Source organism: Papio anubis, chromosome 4 (genome assembly GCF_008728515.1).
Source record: "Papio anubis isolate 15944 chromosome 4, Panubis1.0, whole genome shotgun sequence".
Taxonomy (NCBI): Eukaryota; Metazoa; Chordata; class Mammalia; order Primates; family Cercopithecidae; genus Papio; species Papio anubis.
Window position 1 is genome coordinate 53,205,850 of NC_044979.1, and position 18,575 is coordinate 53,224,424.

The following is an 18,575-nucleotide window of genomic DNA, read 5'->3' on the forward strand; positions in this document are numbered from 1 at the left end:
ATATTCCTCCCTAAACCCATTCCCTTTTCTCCCACCTCCAAGGCAAACATTGTGCTGAACTTTGTGTTTACCATTCTCTTGTGTTTCTTGATAGATTTCTTACATATGTTTGAATCTGTAAACAATATATTCAGTTTGGTATGTTCTTAAACTTTAAATTGATTCATATAGTATACATTCTCTTGAAGCAATGTTTTTGAAATTCGCCTATATTGTTGCAAGTAGCTACAACTGACTGTTGAAGTGGTTCATAGTATTCATGTGTAATATACCATAGTTTTTTTGTTTTTTTTAGGATTGAGTCTCGCTCTGTGGTCACGCTGGAGTGCAGTGGCGCAATCTCAGCTCACTGCAACCTCCGCCTCCCGGGTTCAAGCGATTCTCCTGTTACGCCCTCCCGAGTAGCTGGGACTACAGGCATGTGCCACCACACCCGGCTGATATTTTTTTATTTTTAGTAGACTCAGAGTTTCACCTTGTTAGCCAGGATGGTCTTGATCTACTGACGTTGTGATCCGCCTGCCTCAGCCTCCCAAAGTGCTGGGATTACAGGCGTGAACCACTGCTTCCGGCTTTATACCATAGTTTTTAAAATCCATTTTTCTCTTGGTATTTGGTCTGTTGTCAGTGATTTCTATTATGAATGGTGCCGCTATAAACATTCTTGTACATGTCTCCTGGTGGACATTGACAAGAGCTGCTCTTGGAGTGGAATTTCTGGGTCAGAGTGTAGAAACATGTTTAAATTACCAAGATAATTCTAAACCGTTTTCCAAAGTGGATGTTCCAATTTATGCTCCCAAGATCACTGACCATCTCACTAATTGTGGACGTCTTTGCCAGCACTTGATATTGTTCAACTTCATAATCTTTATCCGTCTGGTAGATGTGAAATGGTATTTTCTTGTAGTTTTGTTTACTGGATTGTCAAAGAGGCTTAGAATATTTTCACATGTTCACTGACCATTTGTCATTCCCTTTCTTGAAGTGCTGCTTCTGGGCTAACTCTTGGGTGAAGGACGTGGGCACAGGCCCTCAAGGACAGATGGCCCAGCCCAGAGTTTTAGTTTCTCAGGTCTTCCCATGCTTGAGTAGAGGCCCTCCTAGCTACTTGCATCCCACCTTACTCAGTGACCCTCCCTGAAAACAACTGTCAGGGCCAGGCACAGTGGCTCACGCCTGTAATCCCAGCACTCTGGGAGGCCAAGGTGGGTGGATCACTTGAGGATAGGAATTCTAGACCAGCCTGGCCAAGGTGGTGAAACCCCATCTCTACTAAAAAATACAAAAAAATTAGCAGGGTATAGTGATGCATGCCTGTAATCCCAGCTACTTGGGAGGCTGAGGCAGGAGAATCTCTTGAACCTGGGAGGTGGAGATTGCAGTGAGCCAAGATCGCACCATTGTACTCCAGCCTGGGCAACAAGAGCGAAAATCTGTCTCTGAATGAATGAATAAATAAATAAATAAATAAATCTGTCAGGTGGTCTCCCTCTCCTAAGACCAGCTCCAGCAAACGGGTTGAAGCTCAGGATCCAGGCTGCTCTGTGGCCCACAACCCAGTCGAGCCAACAGGCCAAGACCTTCCTGCCTGGTGGCCAGCGCCATGCCTGCAGGCCGCTCACACCGAAGATGCCACTTAGAACTCTCCACTGGGCACCCTCAAAATTGCACAAGTTCCTTCTGTTATTAGCTCATGCTGAGTTGTGATGCCAGCACGTCAAGCCTTGTTAATCATTGGATCAACAAGTACCGAGCTAGGTGCTAGAAAGAGAAACGGAAAAAGGCACTTGGGCCCAGCCCTCAGCCTGGATCCCGGACGGTGACGTTGGTCCACACCTCACCTGCCCTCTCTGCCCTGCTACATTCCCCAGGCTTGCCCTGAATGTTGAGCACTAGAAATTCCAGGTCCGGGTCGCAGCCACAGGGGAGTCAGAGGCGTCACGTGACCGCGCCAGGGAGAGGGAGGCGGAGTCGCACGGCCGGGACGCCAGGCAGTCGCCTAGCAACAGCGGGACGCGAACCGATGGAGACCAGCAACAGGGAGCTCCAAGCCGCGGAGTATTTGGAAAGGCATCAGATCAAGGAGCTGGTGAGCTACCTCACCAGTGCCCTCTTATTCTTTCGGCCGGGTAAGGGCCCCTATGCCCCGTTACAGCCATCCCTCCACGCGGGACTTGCTTCCCTCACGAAACCCCCTCTCACACACTCGCTTTCCACTGCCTCCCAGCCACGTGAGCCCTTCTGCTGTTGATAAACTCTGTGGCCTTCAATAAAACAGTCCCTCAGGCTGGAGTACAATGGCCTGAGCTTGTTTCACTGCAACCTTCACCTCCCGGGTTCAAGTGATTCTCCTGCCTCAGCCTCCTGAATGGCTGAGGTTACAGGCGCCCGCCACCACGCCGGGCTAATTTTTGTATTTTTAGTAGTGACAGCGTTTCATCATGTTGGTCAGGCTGGTCTCGAACTCCTGACCTCACGTGATCTGCACGCCTCGGCCTCTCAAAGTGCTGGGATTATAGGCATGAGCCACCGTGTGCGGCCAAAGTTTTGAATCTGGCAACAAAACAATTGATAGGGTAGGATAGATATTCTAGAGGAGATCGCTTCTCCTAACATTTTTTTACACATCTGAACCCCCTACAAAATTTGCATCCTTTTGTAATTTAGGAGTGCTGTATCATTTAAAAGTTACATTAAGGTGAAAATGGTTTTGTGTCCTCCCCAGGGTGCAGAATTGTAATTTGCTGACCTCCATATGGAGCGTCCAAAATGCCAAAATTGTCCATTTGCTTCTTAAGGAAATGGAAATACCAAACATTCCAACTGTGCCAAAAAACACCCAACCAATATCATGTATAGGATGATAAAGTTCTTGCTAGTTGTTTTAAAGTATTAAAACAAAACAAGGCTGGGCACGAGATGGCACCACTGCACTCCAGCCTGGGTGACAGAGCAAGATTCCATCTCAAAAAAAAAAATAAATAAATAAATAGAAAAATAGGCCGGGTGCAGTGGCTCAGGCCTGTAATCCCAGCACTTTGGGAGGCCGAAGTGGGCGAATCACTTGAGGTCGGGTGTTTGAGACCAGCCTGGCCAACATGGTGAAACCTCCTCTCTACTAAAAATACACAAAATTAGCTGGGTGTGGTAGTGCATGCCTGTAATCCTAGCTACTTATGAAGCTCCTTGGGGGCAGTGGCTCACGCCTGTAATCCCAACACTTGAGCCCAGGAGTTCTTAAACCAGCCTGGGCAACACAGCTGGGACTGCTCCTCTACTAAAAGTAAAAAAATTATCTGGGGCATGGTGGTGCATGCCTGTGGTGCCAGCTACTCAGGAGGCTGAGATGGGAGTCTCGCTTGAGCCTGGGAGTTCGAGGCTGCAGTGAGCCATGATTGTGCCACTGCACTCCAGCCTAATATTATATATTAAGACAAATGATGGGCCAATGCACAGTGACTCACACCTGTAATCCCAACACTCTGGGAGGCTGTAGATCACTTGACTTCAGGAGTTCATAGACCAGCCTGGGCAACATGGGGAAACCCCATCTCTACCAAAAATACAAAATTAGCTGCACATGGTGGTGTGTGCCTATAATCCCAGCTACTCAAGCGGCTGATGTGGGAGGATCATATGAACCTGGGAGGTGGAGGTTGCATTGAGCCGAGATTGCTACTCAGGCCGGGTGACAGAGTAAGACACCATCTCAAAAAAAAAATTCTTAAACACAAATGTTAATGTTCTTCATCATAACAAAGGGATATGTTACATTCATTACATAAAAATGTTTGTCAACATTTATTTTTAAGTTTCATTTCTACTGAAGTGGATGTATGGGGTTTAAAAATTGAAAAGTACTCCAAAGCTTATAATAACAACAGCATTCCTGTCTCCATCCCCAGCTTCTGCACAAAATAATTTCAACTCTTCTAGCAATATTCTTTGCTATTTATCTTGAGATTTCTAAATAACAGACCTATATTGCTGCTGCTGAATGTTTTTCCCTCTAGGTTAGATACTAGCTTTATGCTGTGGAAGATGAAAATGCGGCTATCTTTTTTTTTTTTTTTTTTTTTTGAGACGGAGTCTCGCTCTGTCGCCCAGGCTGGAGTGCAGTGGCCGGATCTCAGCTCACTGCAAGCTCCGCCTCCCGGGTTCACGCCATTCTCCTGCCTCAGCCTCCAGAGTAGCTGGGACTACAGGCGCCCGCCACCTCGCCCGGCTAGTTTTTTGTATTTTTTAGTAGAGACGGGGTTTCACCGGGTTAGCCAGGATGGTCTCGATCTCCTGACCTTGTGATCCGCCCGTCTCGGCCTCCCAAAGTGCTGGGATTACAGGCTTGAGCCACCGCGCCCGGCCGCGGCTATCTTAAACACACACCTCATACACCTGTTCCCACTCACACCCATCTTCCAGATAAATTTAGATCACAATTTTGATATCCTCAGTATTCAGAATTTTTAATATTATTAGGCAAGTATCTATAATCCTTATACTACGCTGATTATATTTCCCTTGTTGTTTTCCCTGGTTAATAATATATTTAAATTTTTGGCTTAAATTTGTGTGATCATCACTAATTCATCCATACCCTCTTTTGCCACAGTACAGCTCTCCTCTCATTACATTTGCATTCACTGAGTAATTACCCCCACCCCTCACCCCCACCACCCAATCCCCGTAACCCCAGCTCTGTGTCTTCCTGCTCCAGTCTGGACTGATTGCTACACAGTAGTTATTCACGGCTTCGCCTCACTCTGATCCTAAGACGACTCCTCACCTCTCTAGTGTTCAGAGCTTGTTTTATGGCATGGCCAGCAATCCCTCATTCTTGCTTTACCCCTTTCTTCTGGTGGAGCATATCCTTTAGTGGCTTCCTGAGAGAGCATGCTTTGAGGGGTAAAGATTTTGGGAACACACATATATAAAAATATGAATTCCTACATTCAAAACTTTAATAGAGTGGAGGCTGCACATGGAGGCTCATGCCTCCCAACACTTTGAGAGGCCGAGGCAGGCAGATCACTTGAGGTCAGGAGTTTGAGACCAGCCTGGCCAACATGGTAAAACCCCGTCTCTACTAAAAATACAAAAATTAGCCAGGCATAGTGGCATACGCCTGTAGTCCTAGCTACTCAGGAGACTATGGCAGGAGAATCACTTGCATCTGGGAAGTGGAGGTTACAGTGAGCTGAGATTTCACTGTTGCACTCCAGCCTGGGCAACAGAGCGAGACTCTGTCTCATAAAATAAGAGTAGATACAATTTTAAGTTGGAACATACTGCCCTCGGAATTTTTGAGGCATTGTTCCATTGTCTTCTAATTTCTCATGTTGCTCTGAAGAATTCTGATGTCATATGACATCAGATTCTTGATCTGGGTATGAGGCAAGTTTATTCTTTCTGGAAACTTTTTAGGGTTGTCTTTTTATCTTATCTCTGGTGTCCTAAATATTGATATGCCTTGGAATGGTTTTGTTGTTGTTGCTGTTAATGTATTGTGCTCTAGGTACTTTATTGTCTTATTAAATTTGGAGACATTTTTCTTTCAGGTCTAGGAAGTATTTTTCTTATTTTCCTTACCTATATCGTTCTGGAATTATTGGATATTGGACATCTTGGCTTGATTCTCTAATTTTCTTCACATCTTGATGTGTTGTATAATTTTTATCAGAAGAATGCAATTTATGAATCTGCAGATTCTCTTGAGAATTTACCAAATTGTTATTTTGATGCTCCTCACTGACTTACACTTACATTTCCTGTCTTCATTAGTGGTTCTTTATGGGTAAGATGACTATATGAGTTATCATCCAAACTAGGGATATTTTGAGTGAAAATAGGTACTATTAATAATTATTCCAGGACAACATGGTAAACTAGGACTGTCCCAGGCCAACTGGAACATTCGATTATCCTTAATATGGGTATCTTAAACATGATATGAACAACAAAAACAATTTAAAATTAAAAAGACAGGCTAGGCATGGTGGCTCACACCTATAATCCCAGCACTTTGGGAGGCCGAGGCAGGTAGATCACTTGAGGTCAGGAGTTCGAGACCAGCCTGGCCAATGTGGTGAAAAACTCTCTCTACTAAAAACACAAAATTATCCAGATGTCGTGGCAGTGTGAAATGCTGTCTCTACTAAAAATACAAAATTAGCCAGGTGTGGTGGCACATGCTTGTAATCAGTTATTCGGGAGGCTGAGGCAGGAGAATTGCTTGAACACAGAGGCAGAGGTTGCAGTGAGCTGAGATTGTGCCACTGCACTCCAGCCTGGGTGACAGAACGAGACTCTGCCTCAAGAAGAAAAAAAAAAAAATTAAAAAGACAAAAGCACTATGGCAGCCAATGGGTCAACTGAATGAAAAATTAATTTTTCTGAGTTTCAGCATGAGCCCACTTACCTGATCTACATGAACTTTCTGATAGTCTCTGAGAATCTCAAACACTTATAATCCACACAAACAGAGGCCTCCATTTGGCCATCTCGGTCACAACACAGAATCCCACTCAAAGAAGCACAGTCATTCCAGCAATCAAGAGTAATTTGAAAGGAATCAAAAAGATTTTAACTCATAATCCACAGTAAAACCACTCAAAAGTCCTTCCTCCTTGTTCCCAGCTGTATTCTCCACAGCAGCAGCAGAGCCTGTCAGGTTCCAAATCCATGACACTCAGCCCGTCCACCTTTTCTGTCTCCTCCCTATCTTGCGTGGTTTTCTCAGTTCTTTATTATGTCAACCAATTTAGCATCTTGAAGATTCTTTTTTTCCTCCAGCACAAAAAGCCTTGAACCCATCTGGCAAAACCAGAATTTTCCAGTAGAAGGCATTATCAGGGGAAAAGAACCTAAGCAGATAAAGACAAAATTCTCCTTAGTGGAAGGGAAGTCTGGGAATACTCATACATTAATTATATACCTATCACATAAATAGTGTAGCTGTTTTTTAAAATTGAGACATGGATACCACTTTTTTTCTTTTCTTTTTTTTTTTTTTTTTTTGAGACGGAGTCTCGCTGTGCTCCCAGGCTGGAGTGCAGTGGCGTGATCTCGGCTCACTGCAAGCTCCGCCTCCCGGGTTCACGCCATTCTCCCACCTCAGCCTCCCAAGTAGCTGAGACTACAGGCGCCCGCCACCACGCCCGACTAGTTTTTTTTGTATTTTTAGTAGAGATGGGGTTTCACCATGTTAGCCAGGATAGTCTCGATCTCCTGACCTCGTGATCCACTCGCCTCAGCCTCCCAAAGTGCTGGGATTACAGGCTTGAGCCACCGCGCCCGGCCTCTTTTCTTTTTTTAAGACAGACCCTTGCCCTGTCGCCCAGGCTAGGGTACAATGGCACATCTCAGCTCACTGCAACCTCTGCCTCCAGGGTTCAAGCGACTCTCACACCTCAGCCTCCAGAGTAGCTGGGATTACAGGTGCAAAACACCAGGCCCAGCTAATTTTTGTATTTTCAGTAGAGATGGGGTTTTGCCATGTTGTCCAGGCTGGTCTGGAACTCTTGACCTCAAGTGATCCTCTCTCCTCGACCTCCTAAAGTGCTTGGATTACAGGCGTAAGCCACTGCGCCTGGCCGGGTACCATCTTTAATAATGAGAATTCCGGCCGGGTGTGGTGGTTCACGCCTGTAATCCCAGGAGGAGGAGGAGGAGGAGGAGGAGGAGGAAGATTCCTTAAAACATCTTTATAAGCCGGGCGCGGTGGCTCAAGCCTGTAATCCCAGCACTTTGGGAGGCTGAGACGGGCGGATCACGAGGTCAGGAGATCGAGAGCATCCTGGCTAACACAGTGAAACCCCGTCTCTACTAAAAAAATACAAAAAACTAGCCAGGTGAGGTGGCGGGCGCCTGTAGTCCCAGCTACTTGGGAGGCTGAGGCAGGAGAATGGCCTAAACCCAGGAGGCGGAGCTTGCAGTGAGCTGAGATCCGGCCACTGCACTCCAACCTGGGTGACAGAGTGAGACTCTGTCTCAAAAAAAAAAAAAATCTTTATGAACACCACAGTTGGGGAGAGGAAACCATAGGTATGAAACACTGAGCCAGAATAAGAAGGTAATGAAGCTAAAGAAGGGGTGGGCTGGCATGCAGAGTATGTATGCAGTGCTGTTGAAGTTTCCTGCCTGAGTCCTCCTAATGACAGAGGAGAGAGGACTTGTCCATTCAGTGTCTGGGACCTTAGCCTGATGTGGCATAAGAAGTTTCTTTGAAGTCATTTGTTTTGTCCTAAAAATTAATGAGATCTGTTCTTCTGTAGATATACCTATTTCTTGATATAAATGTTTTATATTACTCACCAAGGTATGATTGATGCTTAGAAAGACACATTAGCTTTATCCTGTGTCTTTGTGAAGCCCCTGGTATTATGACATGTGTCCCAATTTGAAAACCTTGGAATTACAGGGGAATTGCAGAAAATAAGACTAGACAGTTTGATTGGGCAATTACTATTGAGGAAACAGGTACACAGTCCCCCGTTCTCAATTCCAAAATTCTGAAAGCTCTGAAAACCAACAGTTTCATAAGTCACTTAACAGCAAGACCTGACCTGACCTGAAATAATTTGGTAGGAAAACCTTGCCTCAGCTAGGGTATATTGGGAAATACAATTGCTGGGTGTTACAAAAATTAGCTGGGCATGGTGGCAGATGCCTGTAATCCCAGCTACTTGGGAGGCTGAGGCAGGAGAATCGCTTGAACCTGGGAGGCAAAGGTTGCAGTAAGCCAAGATTGCACCACTGCACTCCAGCCTGGATGACAAAGTGAGGCTTCATCTCAAAACAATGTGTGTGTGTGTGTGTATATATATATATATATGAGATACGGTTTGGCTGTATCCCTGCCCAAATCTCGTCTTGAATTCCCACACATTGAGTGAGGGACCCAGTGGGAGGTAATTGAGTCATGGGGCCGAGTCTCTCCTGTGCTGTTCTTGTGATAGTGAGTAAGTCTCACGAGATCTGATGGCCACGTTTTTGTTTTTTTGTTTTTTTGTTTTTTTGTTTTTTTTTTTGAGATGAAGTTTCACTTTTGTTGCCCAGGCTAAAGTGCAATGGCGCGATCTTGGCTCACTGCATCCCCTGCCTCCAGGGTTCAAGCGATTCTCCTGCCTTAGCCTCCTGAGTAGCTGGGATTACAGGCACGCACCACCACGCCTGGCTAATTTTTTTTTTTTTCTTTTCTTTGAAGTAGAGACAGGGTTTCACCATGGTGGCCAGGCTCGTCTTGAACTCCTGACCTCAGGTGATCCACCTGCCTTGGCCTCCCAAAGTGCTGAAATTACAGGTGTAAGCCACTGTGCCTGACCTGATCTGATGGTTTTAAAAATGGGAGTTTCCAGCTGGGTGCAGTGACTCACACCTGTAATCCCAGCACTTTGGGAGGCCGAGGTGGGCAGATTGTGAGGTCAGGAGATCGAGACCATCCTGGCTAACACAGTGAAACCCAGTCTCTACTAAAAATATACAAAAAAATTAGCCAGGCATGGTGGCGGGTGCCTGTAGTCCCAGCTACTCAGAAGCCTGAGGCAGGAGAATGGCGTGAACCTGGGAGGTGGAGCTTGCAGTGAGCCAAGACTGCGCCATTGCACTCCAGCCTGGGCGACAGAGTGAGACTCCGTCTCAAAAAGAAAAAAAAAACGGGAGTTTCCCTGCGCAAGGTCTCTCTTTGCCTGCTGCCATTCATGTAAGATGTGACTTGCTCCTCCGTGCCTTCCACCATGACTGTGAGGCCTTCCCAGCCATGTGGAACTGTAAGTCCATTAGACCCTTTTTCCTGTATAAATTACTCAGCCTCAGGTATGTCTTTATCAGCAGCATTTAAACATACTAATAGAGTATATATATTTTTATATATACTGTGTATATGTGTGTATATATATACTGTATATATATGTGTGTACATATGGGTGTGTGTGTATGTGTATATATATACACACACACACAGTTGCTGGCCATGCTGCCATTTTCCAGTGACAATTCTATGCTATATAAGGAGGGAATATGAATTTTTAGGGATGGCTTTAATAAAATTAGACAATTATATCAATAGTAACCCAAATGAGAGAGATTGCTGTGGGATTGGTAGAGTAAAATGAATTTGAAAACTATTGAGAAAAAAACTCAATGGAGACCATCATGACTAACTAAATTTCACCATTGAAGATGCTTCCATTTTAGTAGAGTATGGTAAAGTCTGCAAGCTTTAGAAGCACGTTGCCTGGATTCATACTGGCTGTGTGGCCTTGAACAAGCGACTGTTGTGAGAAGTGAATGAAGTGATCCATAGAAAATGCTTCGCATAGTACCAGGCATATAGTAAGGGTTCAGTTAGCTATCATGATTAAGATGTTGGACCTGAACGTTGTGTCCCTTGAAGGATTGTTTTTTATATCAGCTGACATTTTATGTAACATAGGTGGTCAATTAGCTATTATGATTAAGAAGTTGAACCTGAATGTTGTATCCCTTGAAGAATTGTTTTTTTATATCTGCTGACATTTATGTAACATAGGTGGTTAGTAACATTTGGCTCTGCCTTTCATGTTTTAAAAAGGTTCTGTCTTTATTATATATATTTATGTTGTGATCATTTTCAAAAAATTTTTAAAAGCAGGTAGAGTATACATTGTAGTCTCCAAACATAAACATTGTAACATCCCATGCAGCCTAAAGGATACACAATAAGCCTGGTTTGGATTTTCATCAAAGTGGTACACCAAGTTCTATTAGCATTATTTACTTATTCAAGCCTTAAAATGAAATGTAGTGAGTTGAAATTCAAACTTGGTCTTTTTCCAGTTTCTGAATTTGATATATGGTCCAGGAAGAAGAAACAGAAGATTTCATACAAAATGTGACTGCCTTTACTAGCCTATTTATTGCTAGAGCATATTTGTACCAGCAAGGCACAATATTAGACTTGAAAGTCTACTTCTGGTTTCAACACATAAATTCCCAGGGATGAAAAAGATGGAGTGGAAACCTATAAATTAAAAGATTTAAAAACATAACCTGAGTGAAGAGACAACCTATGGAATGGGAGAATATATTTGCAAACTATATGTCTGATAAAGGGTCAATATCCAAAACATGTAATAACTCAATAGTAAAAAAAAAAAAATTGCACTTTGAGGAGCGGTCACCGGCTGTGCTCCCAGGCTGGAGTGCAGTGGCTGATCTCGGCTCACTGCAAGCTCTGCCTCCCGGGTTCACGCCATTCTCCCGCCTCAGCCTCCCAAGTAGCTGAGACTACGAAGCGCCCGCCACCACGCCCGGCTAGTTTTTGTATTTTCAGTAGAGGGCAGGGTTTCACCATGTTAGCCAGGATAGTCGATCTCCTGACCTCGTGATCCACCCTTCGGCCTCCCAAAAGTGCTGGGATTACAGGCTTTTCGAGCAGCCTCAAAAAAAAATTTTAATGGGCAAAGGACATAAATAGACATTTTTCCATAGAAGATATAGAAATGGCCAACAGGTATATGAAAAAATGCTCAGTATCACTAACCAAGGGAATACAAAATAAAACCACAATGAGATACCATCTCACACCTGTTAGAAACGCTATTATCAGAAACAAAGATGGCGGGCATGATGGCTGTGCCTGTAGTCCCAGCTGCTCAGGAGGCCGAGGCAGGAGGATCACTTGGGTCCAGGAGTTCAAGACCAGCCTGAGCAACATAATGAGACCCCATCCCTAAAACACTAACAAAAGATGAAAGATTTCAAGTGTTGGCAGGGATGTGGAGAAAAGGGAACCCTTGTACACCACTGGTGAGATTGTGAATTAGTACAACCATTATGGAAAACAATATGGTGGTTTCTCAAAAATGTAAACATAGAACTTATCTGGCGTTCCCACCACTGGGTATATATCCACAGGAAATGAAATCAGTATGTTGAAGAAATACCTTGCACTCGTATTCATCACAGCACTATTCACAATAGCCACTATATAGAATCAGCCTAAGTGTCCATGGATGAATGAATGAAGAAAATGTGATATATACACAATGACATACTATTCAGTCTTACAAAAAAGACGAATATCCTGTCATTTGCAACAACATGGATGAGCCTAGAAGACATTAAGTAAATCAGGCACAGAAGAGTACCTCGTGATCTTAATTATATGTGGAATCTGAAAAAGTCAAACTCAAAAAGAGGAAAATGATGCTCAAGAGCCAGAGGGCGGGGGCATTGGGGAGATGTTGGCCAAAGGACACAAAATTTCAGACAGAAGAGGAATAAGTTCAAGAGACCTACTGTATTATTATGGTGACTACAGTTAATAATATGTATTTGAAAATTGCTGAAAGAGTAGATTATCAGTGTTCTCACCATGAAAAAATACATATAAGGGGACTTCAAAAAGTTCATGGAAAAATGGAATTAAAAGACTAAAAATTATTTCTCAACATAAGCTCTATCAAATTCAAGATACTTTTGTAAACAATGATACCAGCCATTTAGTCCATCCCTGAAGAACTCTGAGGGCCCTGGGAATTTAACAACGTCAGTGCAGTCTCTTTTACATCATAAAGAAAAATGGGTGCCCTTTAAAGATTTTTTTAAGATCAGGAAACAAAAAAGTCAAAAGGAGCTAAATCAGAACTGTAAGGTGGATGCTAATGATTTCCCATGGAAACTCTTGTAAAATTGCCCTGTTCCACAAGAGGAATGAGCAGGAGCATTGTTGTGGTAGAGAAGGACTTTCTCATGAAATTTTCCTGGGCTTTTTTAAACTAAAGCTTTGGCTTTCTCAAAACATTCTCATAATAAGCAGATGCTATCATTCTTTGGGACTCCAAAAAATCAACAAGCAAAATGCCTTGAGCATCCCAAAAAACTGTTGCCATGACCTTTGCTCTTGACTGGTCAACTTGTGCTTTGACTGGACCATGTCACCTCTTGGTAGCCATTGCTTTGATTGAGTTTGTCTTTAGGATGACACTGTAGAACCATGTTTCATCTCCTGTTAACAATTCTTTGAAGAACTGCTTCAGGATCTTGAGCCCACGTTTAAAATTTTCCATTGAAAGCTGTCTTTTGTCTGCAGCTGATCTGGTGCATTGGTTTTAGTACTGATTGAGTGGAAAGTTTGCTTAACCTTTTCAGTCAGAATTGCATAAAATGACCTAACTGAGATGGTTTGGGCTATCATTTATGCTGTTAATGGTCAGTTCTCTTCAGTTAGGGCACAAACAAGATTAACTTTGTTACTCACAAACTGATGTGGATAGGGCTATAGTGAATTAAGATTGGCCACACATTTTTTTTTTTTTTTGAGACGGAGTCTCGCTTCATTCCCCAGGCTGCGCAGTGGATCTCAGCTCACCGCAAGCTCCGCCCCGGTTTACGCCCATTCTCCTGCCTCAGCCTCCCGGCTGACTACAGGCACCCACCACCTCGCTAGTTTTTGTATTTTTTTGGTAGAGACGGGTTTCACTGCAGTTGCTTGTGGACACCCCGACCTCCTGACCTCGGATTCAATCTGCCTTGGCTTCCCAAAGTGCTGGGATTACAGGTTTGAGCTTCAATCGCTTCTGGCCTGGCCACACATTTTAACAGTTGAAGTTGGTGATGGGTTCATTTTACTTTTCTTTTTTTTTTGAGACGGAGTTCATGGCTGTCGCCTGGCTGGAGTGCAGGGCGATTCGCTCACTGCAAGCTCCGCTTCCCGGTTCACGACTCTCCTGCCTCAGCCTCCTGAGTAGTTAACTACAGGCGCCCACCACCACCGCTCTTATTTTAGTAGAGACGGGTTTCACTGTGGTCTCGACCTCCCTGACTCAGGATCCTGGCCTCGGCCTCCCAAAGGGATTACAGGGCTTTGAGCCACCGGGCTACCGTCTCATTTTACTTTTTCTACTTTTATAAACATGAAATTCTCAGTAATGATGTAACTTAACTTTTTTTTGGTGATGAAATCTTTGCTCTGTCACTCACGCTTGAGTGCAGGCGATCTCAGCTCATTGCAGGTAAGCTCTGCCTCCCGGATTCACTTATTCTCCTGCTCCTTCTTCAGCCTCCCAAGTAGCTGGGACTACAGGCGCCCGCCACCACACCAGGCTAATTTTTTGTATTTTTAGTAGAGACAGGGTTTCACTGTGTTAGCCAGGATGGTCTCGATCTCCTGACCTCCTGATCCTCCTGCCTCAGCCTCCCAAAGTGCTGGGATTACAGGCGTGAGCCACCACGCCCAGCCGTAACTTAAATTTTTTAAAGAAAACATGAATTGGCCAAGCATCGTGGCTCATGCCTATAAATCCCAACGTTTTGGGAGGCCGAGATGGGAGGACTGCTTGAGCCCAGGAGCTCGAGACTGGTCTGGGCAACATAGCAAGATCCTGTCTCTAACTTAAAAAAAAAAAGTAAGAGTAAAGCTTAAGATTGAAATGATAAAATGATCAAGCAACAGGAGTGGTATATACCATCCATACTGCTCTATCACTACTCCTTTTGGCTTCATCATGATTGTTCTGCACTATTTCTGAAAAGTGAGTTGATCTTGATTTTTCATTTTTAAAATTGCTTAAACTACAGAATATTTATCCAAATTGCTTTTATGTTAGAAATGAATACATATGCTTCCTAATTACAGGACCATATTTATCAGTCTGTTTTTATTATATATATGTGTGTGTATATATATATATATTTTAGAAAATCTTTTTTTTTTTTTTGAGACAGAGTCTCGCTCTGTTTCCCAGGCTGGAGTGCAATGGCGTGATATTGGCTCACTGCAACCTCCGCCTCCCAGGTTCAAGTGATTCTCCTGCCTCAGCCTCCGGAGTAGCTGGGATTACAGGCATGCGCCACCATGCCTGGCTAACTTTGCATTTTTAGTAGAGATGAGATTCCTCCATGTTGGTGAGGCTGGTCTCAAACTCCCAACCTCAGGTGATCCACCCTCCTCAGCCTCCCAAAGTGCTGAGATTACAGGCATGAGCCACCATGCCCGGCCTATTATTTATATCTTATCAATTCTTTAGGTGGCCAACTTCTTCCCTGCATTATGCTGTTCCCTCTATCTTTTTGGTTTTCAACCCTGTCTGCAACTTACAGTCACTTGGGGAGTTTTTCTAAAAAATGCCCAGGTCCAGTCTCTGTATTCAATCATCTGAGATAGGGCATTTGTATATGTAATTATTTAAGTATTCAATGTCTTACCTTCTTGCTGGACTGTTTCATGAAAAGTAAGGCTTGTGTCCCCAGTGCCTAGTACAGTGCCTTTGCTATAGCTGTTTAATAATTGTTAAATGACTACTTCTATTTGCGACATATTTTAATTTTGTATCAGAAAGAGCTGGAACTATTCTTTTGCAGAAAAACCAAGAGAATATTTAATATCTCTATTGGAACGACTGAGAATTGCAAAAGTAACAGGCGTAGCATTTCCTTTCTTTATGGATAACTCTAACATTGTGGCCATGTTTGAGATGATGGACTCCTCAGGCAGAGGCACTATATCATTTGTGCAGTATAAAGAAGGTCAGTACATTCTACAAATTGAGGTAATAGTTTGTGGTCATTCCATAATTTTTTTCTAGCAGAAAATACTTCTCACTTTGTAAAATTCTCACTTAATTTCTTCTCATTATTTTACAGCCCTAAAAACTCTGGGTCTATGCACTGAAGATGAAGATTTAAAAGATGATGGACATATAATAACTTTGGATAAATTCAAGGAGGAAGTGTAAGTTTATTTTTAAGTGACAAATATTTTAATAAGGTGGCATGATTTTGAAACATAACGCCTTTTAAAATAGGTTCCTATCTTTTGAAAGAAATATTTTGTTCCCTTGAAACTTTCAGCTGACTGGAAAGTGAGGACAGGGAAGGCTGACAGTAAAGTCTCTAAGCTCGGGAATAGGAGGGGAAAATGCTGGGGTTAGAGAGGAAGCTCCGGAGGTAGCTTCATTCTTTTTTTTTTTTTTTTTTTTTTTTTCTGAGATGGAGTCTCGCTCTGTTGCCCAGGCTGGAGTGCAGTGGCAGTATCTCAGCTCACTGCAACTCCACCTCCCAGCTTCCAGCGATTCTCCTGCCTCAGCTTCCCAATAGCTGGGCTTACAGATGCGCATCACCAGGCCCAAACTTTTGTAATTTTAGTAGAGTCAGGGTTTCACCATGTTGGCCAGGCTGATCTCGAACTCCTGACCTCAAGTGATCCACTGCCTCGGCCTCCCAAAGTGCTGGGATTACAGGCATGTAACGGGCTGCGCCCAGCCAGCTCCATTCTAAATAGGAAGCCCCAGCAATTCTCAAAGGATGAGGTGAAGAATCACCACTATGCTGGGACAACTAACAGAGACACTTTGAGCTCAACACACTAGCTGGAAACTCTATCTATAAAATACATACTAATACAATTTAGCTCAAAATATTTCCTCAAAATTATCACAAAGTCAATGTTTATCAGTAGCATAGGCTGCATGTTAGTCTGATAATTTTAAATTTTTTTTTTTTTTTTTTTGAGACAGAGTTTCACTCTTTTGCCCAGGCTGGAGTGCAGTGGTGTGATCTCGGCTCATGGCAACCTCCGCCTCCCAGGTTCAAGCGATTCTCCTGCCTCAGCCTTCTGAGTAGCTGGGATTACAGGCATGCGCCACCACGCCTGGCTAATTTCGTATTTTCAGCAGAGACAGGGTTTCTCCATGTTGGTCAGGCTGGTCTCAAACTCCTGACCTCAGGTGATCCACCCGCCTTGGCCTCCCAAAGTACTGGGATTACAAGCGTGAGCCACCGCACCCAGCCTAATTTTAGATTTTGAGATATTACAGGATTAAATCACTGCTAAGTCAGAGAAAAACCACTGGAATAAAATTTAATAGTTGTAGAAAGTTTCCAGGGAATCTAGCTCAATTTTTTAAGAAGTTTTACTCTGAGATTTTATTAGTTAAGAAGCTATTACTGAATACAGCCCAAGGTCAAGGAAAAGTTACAAGAAAAAAGAAACTTGAGATTTTTGTCTCATCAGTTACATAAATAATAATGTTTAATTACATTCCCTACCACGTGGGAATGTTTGAGTCAGAGTGCCATGGCCTGAAATGTTTCATCCAGAAAGAAAAGGTTGCCCACTGTCAGACAGAATGAAACTAGGAAGCATTTAAAATAGAAGGACATTTGTAAGAAAGAAGAACAATCCTATCTTATTCACCATCTCACAATGTGGTTTTTTTTTTTTTTTTTTTTTTAGAGACAGGGTCTTGTTCACTTGCCCAGGCTGCAGTGTAGTGTCACAATCACAGCTCACTGTAGTCTTGACCTCCTGGGCTCAAGTTATCCTCCCACCTCAGCCTCCCAAGTAGCTAGAACTACAGACATGCAATCAGGGTCTTGACATGTTGGCCAGGCTGGTTTTGCACTCCTGCCTCAAGCGATCCTCCTACCTCAGTCTCCCAAAGTGCTAGGATTACAGGAATGAGACACTGTGCCCTGCCAGTTTTCTTAAGGAAATATAGTGAATTCCCAAACTAGATACAGGTGCCTCAATTAAAATATGCATTCTAAAGTGAGTTTAAAAAAAATTTATTGGCTATGTTTGATTATCCACAACAGAATTTTCCTTAATTAGCACAGGAAATTGAAAGTTGGTTATAATTTAATATCTCTGCTCTTGTCTTCAACAGACATACTCAGCATTTATACTTGTAAATAGAATGAGTTTTCATTGTTTCGTTTTCTGTTTTTGTTTCCTTAGGAACAAGAGGATGAAGGAAATATGGTCAGCATTTTAATAACGCCATAAATCCAAGATAATTAATCCTATAAAGTTTTCCAGTTTCATTAATTCAGAATTTCATCGTATCACTTGAAATCCAATTGGCTTCCTCTTAAAAACAAAAACCAAGAAAACGTTTTTCTGAAAGACATTATTTTCCAGTATTAGGCCAATTTGTCCTCAAATTAAGTAGAATCTCAACATCTTGTTGAGCCAGTTTGTAAATTCCAACTTCATTTAATGCTGCTGTGGCAGGAAGTTGCCCTGAAGTTGACTGCAGTACATCTCTCAGGAGTAGTGCAGAACCGACGTTCAAATTCAAAACAATACAGGCTTCTTTTATGCTGTTTAGGGAAAACAAAGGAGGGAAATGAGATCTCCATTATCTGCATCAACCATATTTTTTTTTTTTTTTTTGAGACGGAGTCTCGCTCTGTCGCCCGGGCTAGAGTGCAGTGGCGCGATCTCGGCTCACTGCAAGCTCCGCCTCCCGGGCTCCTGCCATTCTCCTACCTCAGCCTCCCGAGTAGCTGGGACTACAGGCGCCCGCCACCTTGCCCGGCTAATTTTTTTGTTTTTTTTTTTTAGTAGAGACGGGGTTTCACCGTGTTAGCCAGGATGGTCTCGATCTCCTGACCTTGTGATCCACCCGTCTCGGCCTCCCAAAGTGCTGGGATTACAGGCTTGAGCCACCGCGCCCGGCCGCATCAACCATATTATAACAATTTTGAGAATCCTAAACAGCTGCTCTGTACTGCTGGTCCACATGTTCTCTATAAAAATACTTATGGATTTATTATTTGGTTCTTTTAACATGGTAAGACTACACAGGTGC

General features: G+C 43.3%; 2 protein-coding genes across 2 annotated transcripts in view; one reads left to right on the forward strand and one right to left on the reverse strand.

The window, feature by feature from the left end:
* The first annotated feature begins 1,949 nt into the window (after positions 1-1,949).
* On the forward strand, positions 1,950-17,826 carry EFCAB10 (EF-hand calcium binding domain 10). Its single transcript, XM_009203622.4, has 4 exons — positions 1,950-2,132; positions 15,343-15,507; positions 15,625-15,712; positions 17,720-17,826. The coding sequence occupies exons 1-4, from the start codon at positions 2,027-2,029 to the stop codon at positions 17,754-17,756; spliced, it is 396 nt and encodes a 131-aa protein (XP_009201886.2). The 5' UTR covers positions 1,950-2,026; the 3' UTR covers positions 17,757-17,826.
* RINT1 (RAD50 interactor 1) overlaps positions 17,532-18,575 on the reverse strand; it is a 37,385-nt gene continuing 36,341 nt past the window's right edge. The window contains 1 exon segment of the mRNA XM_003896446.5: positions 17,532-18,084. Coding sequence (XP_003896495.2) covers positions 17,892-18,084 — 193 coding nt within the window. The 3' untranslated portion in view covers positions 17,532-17,891.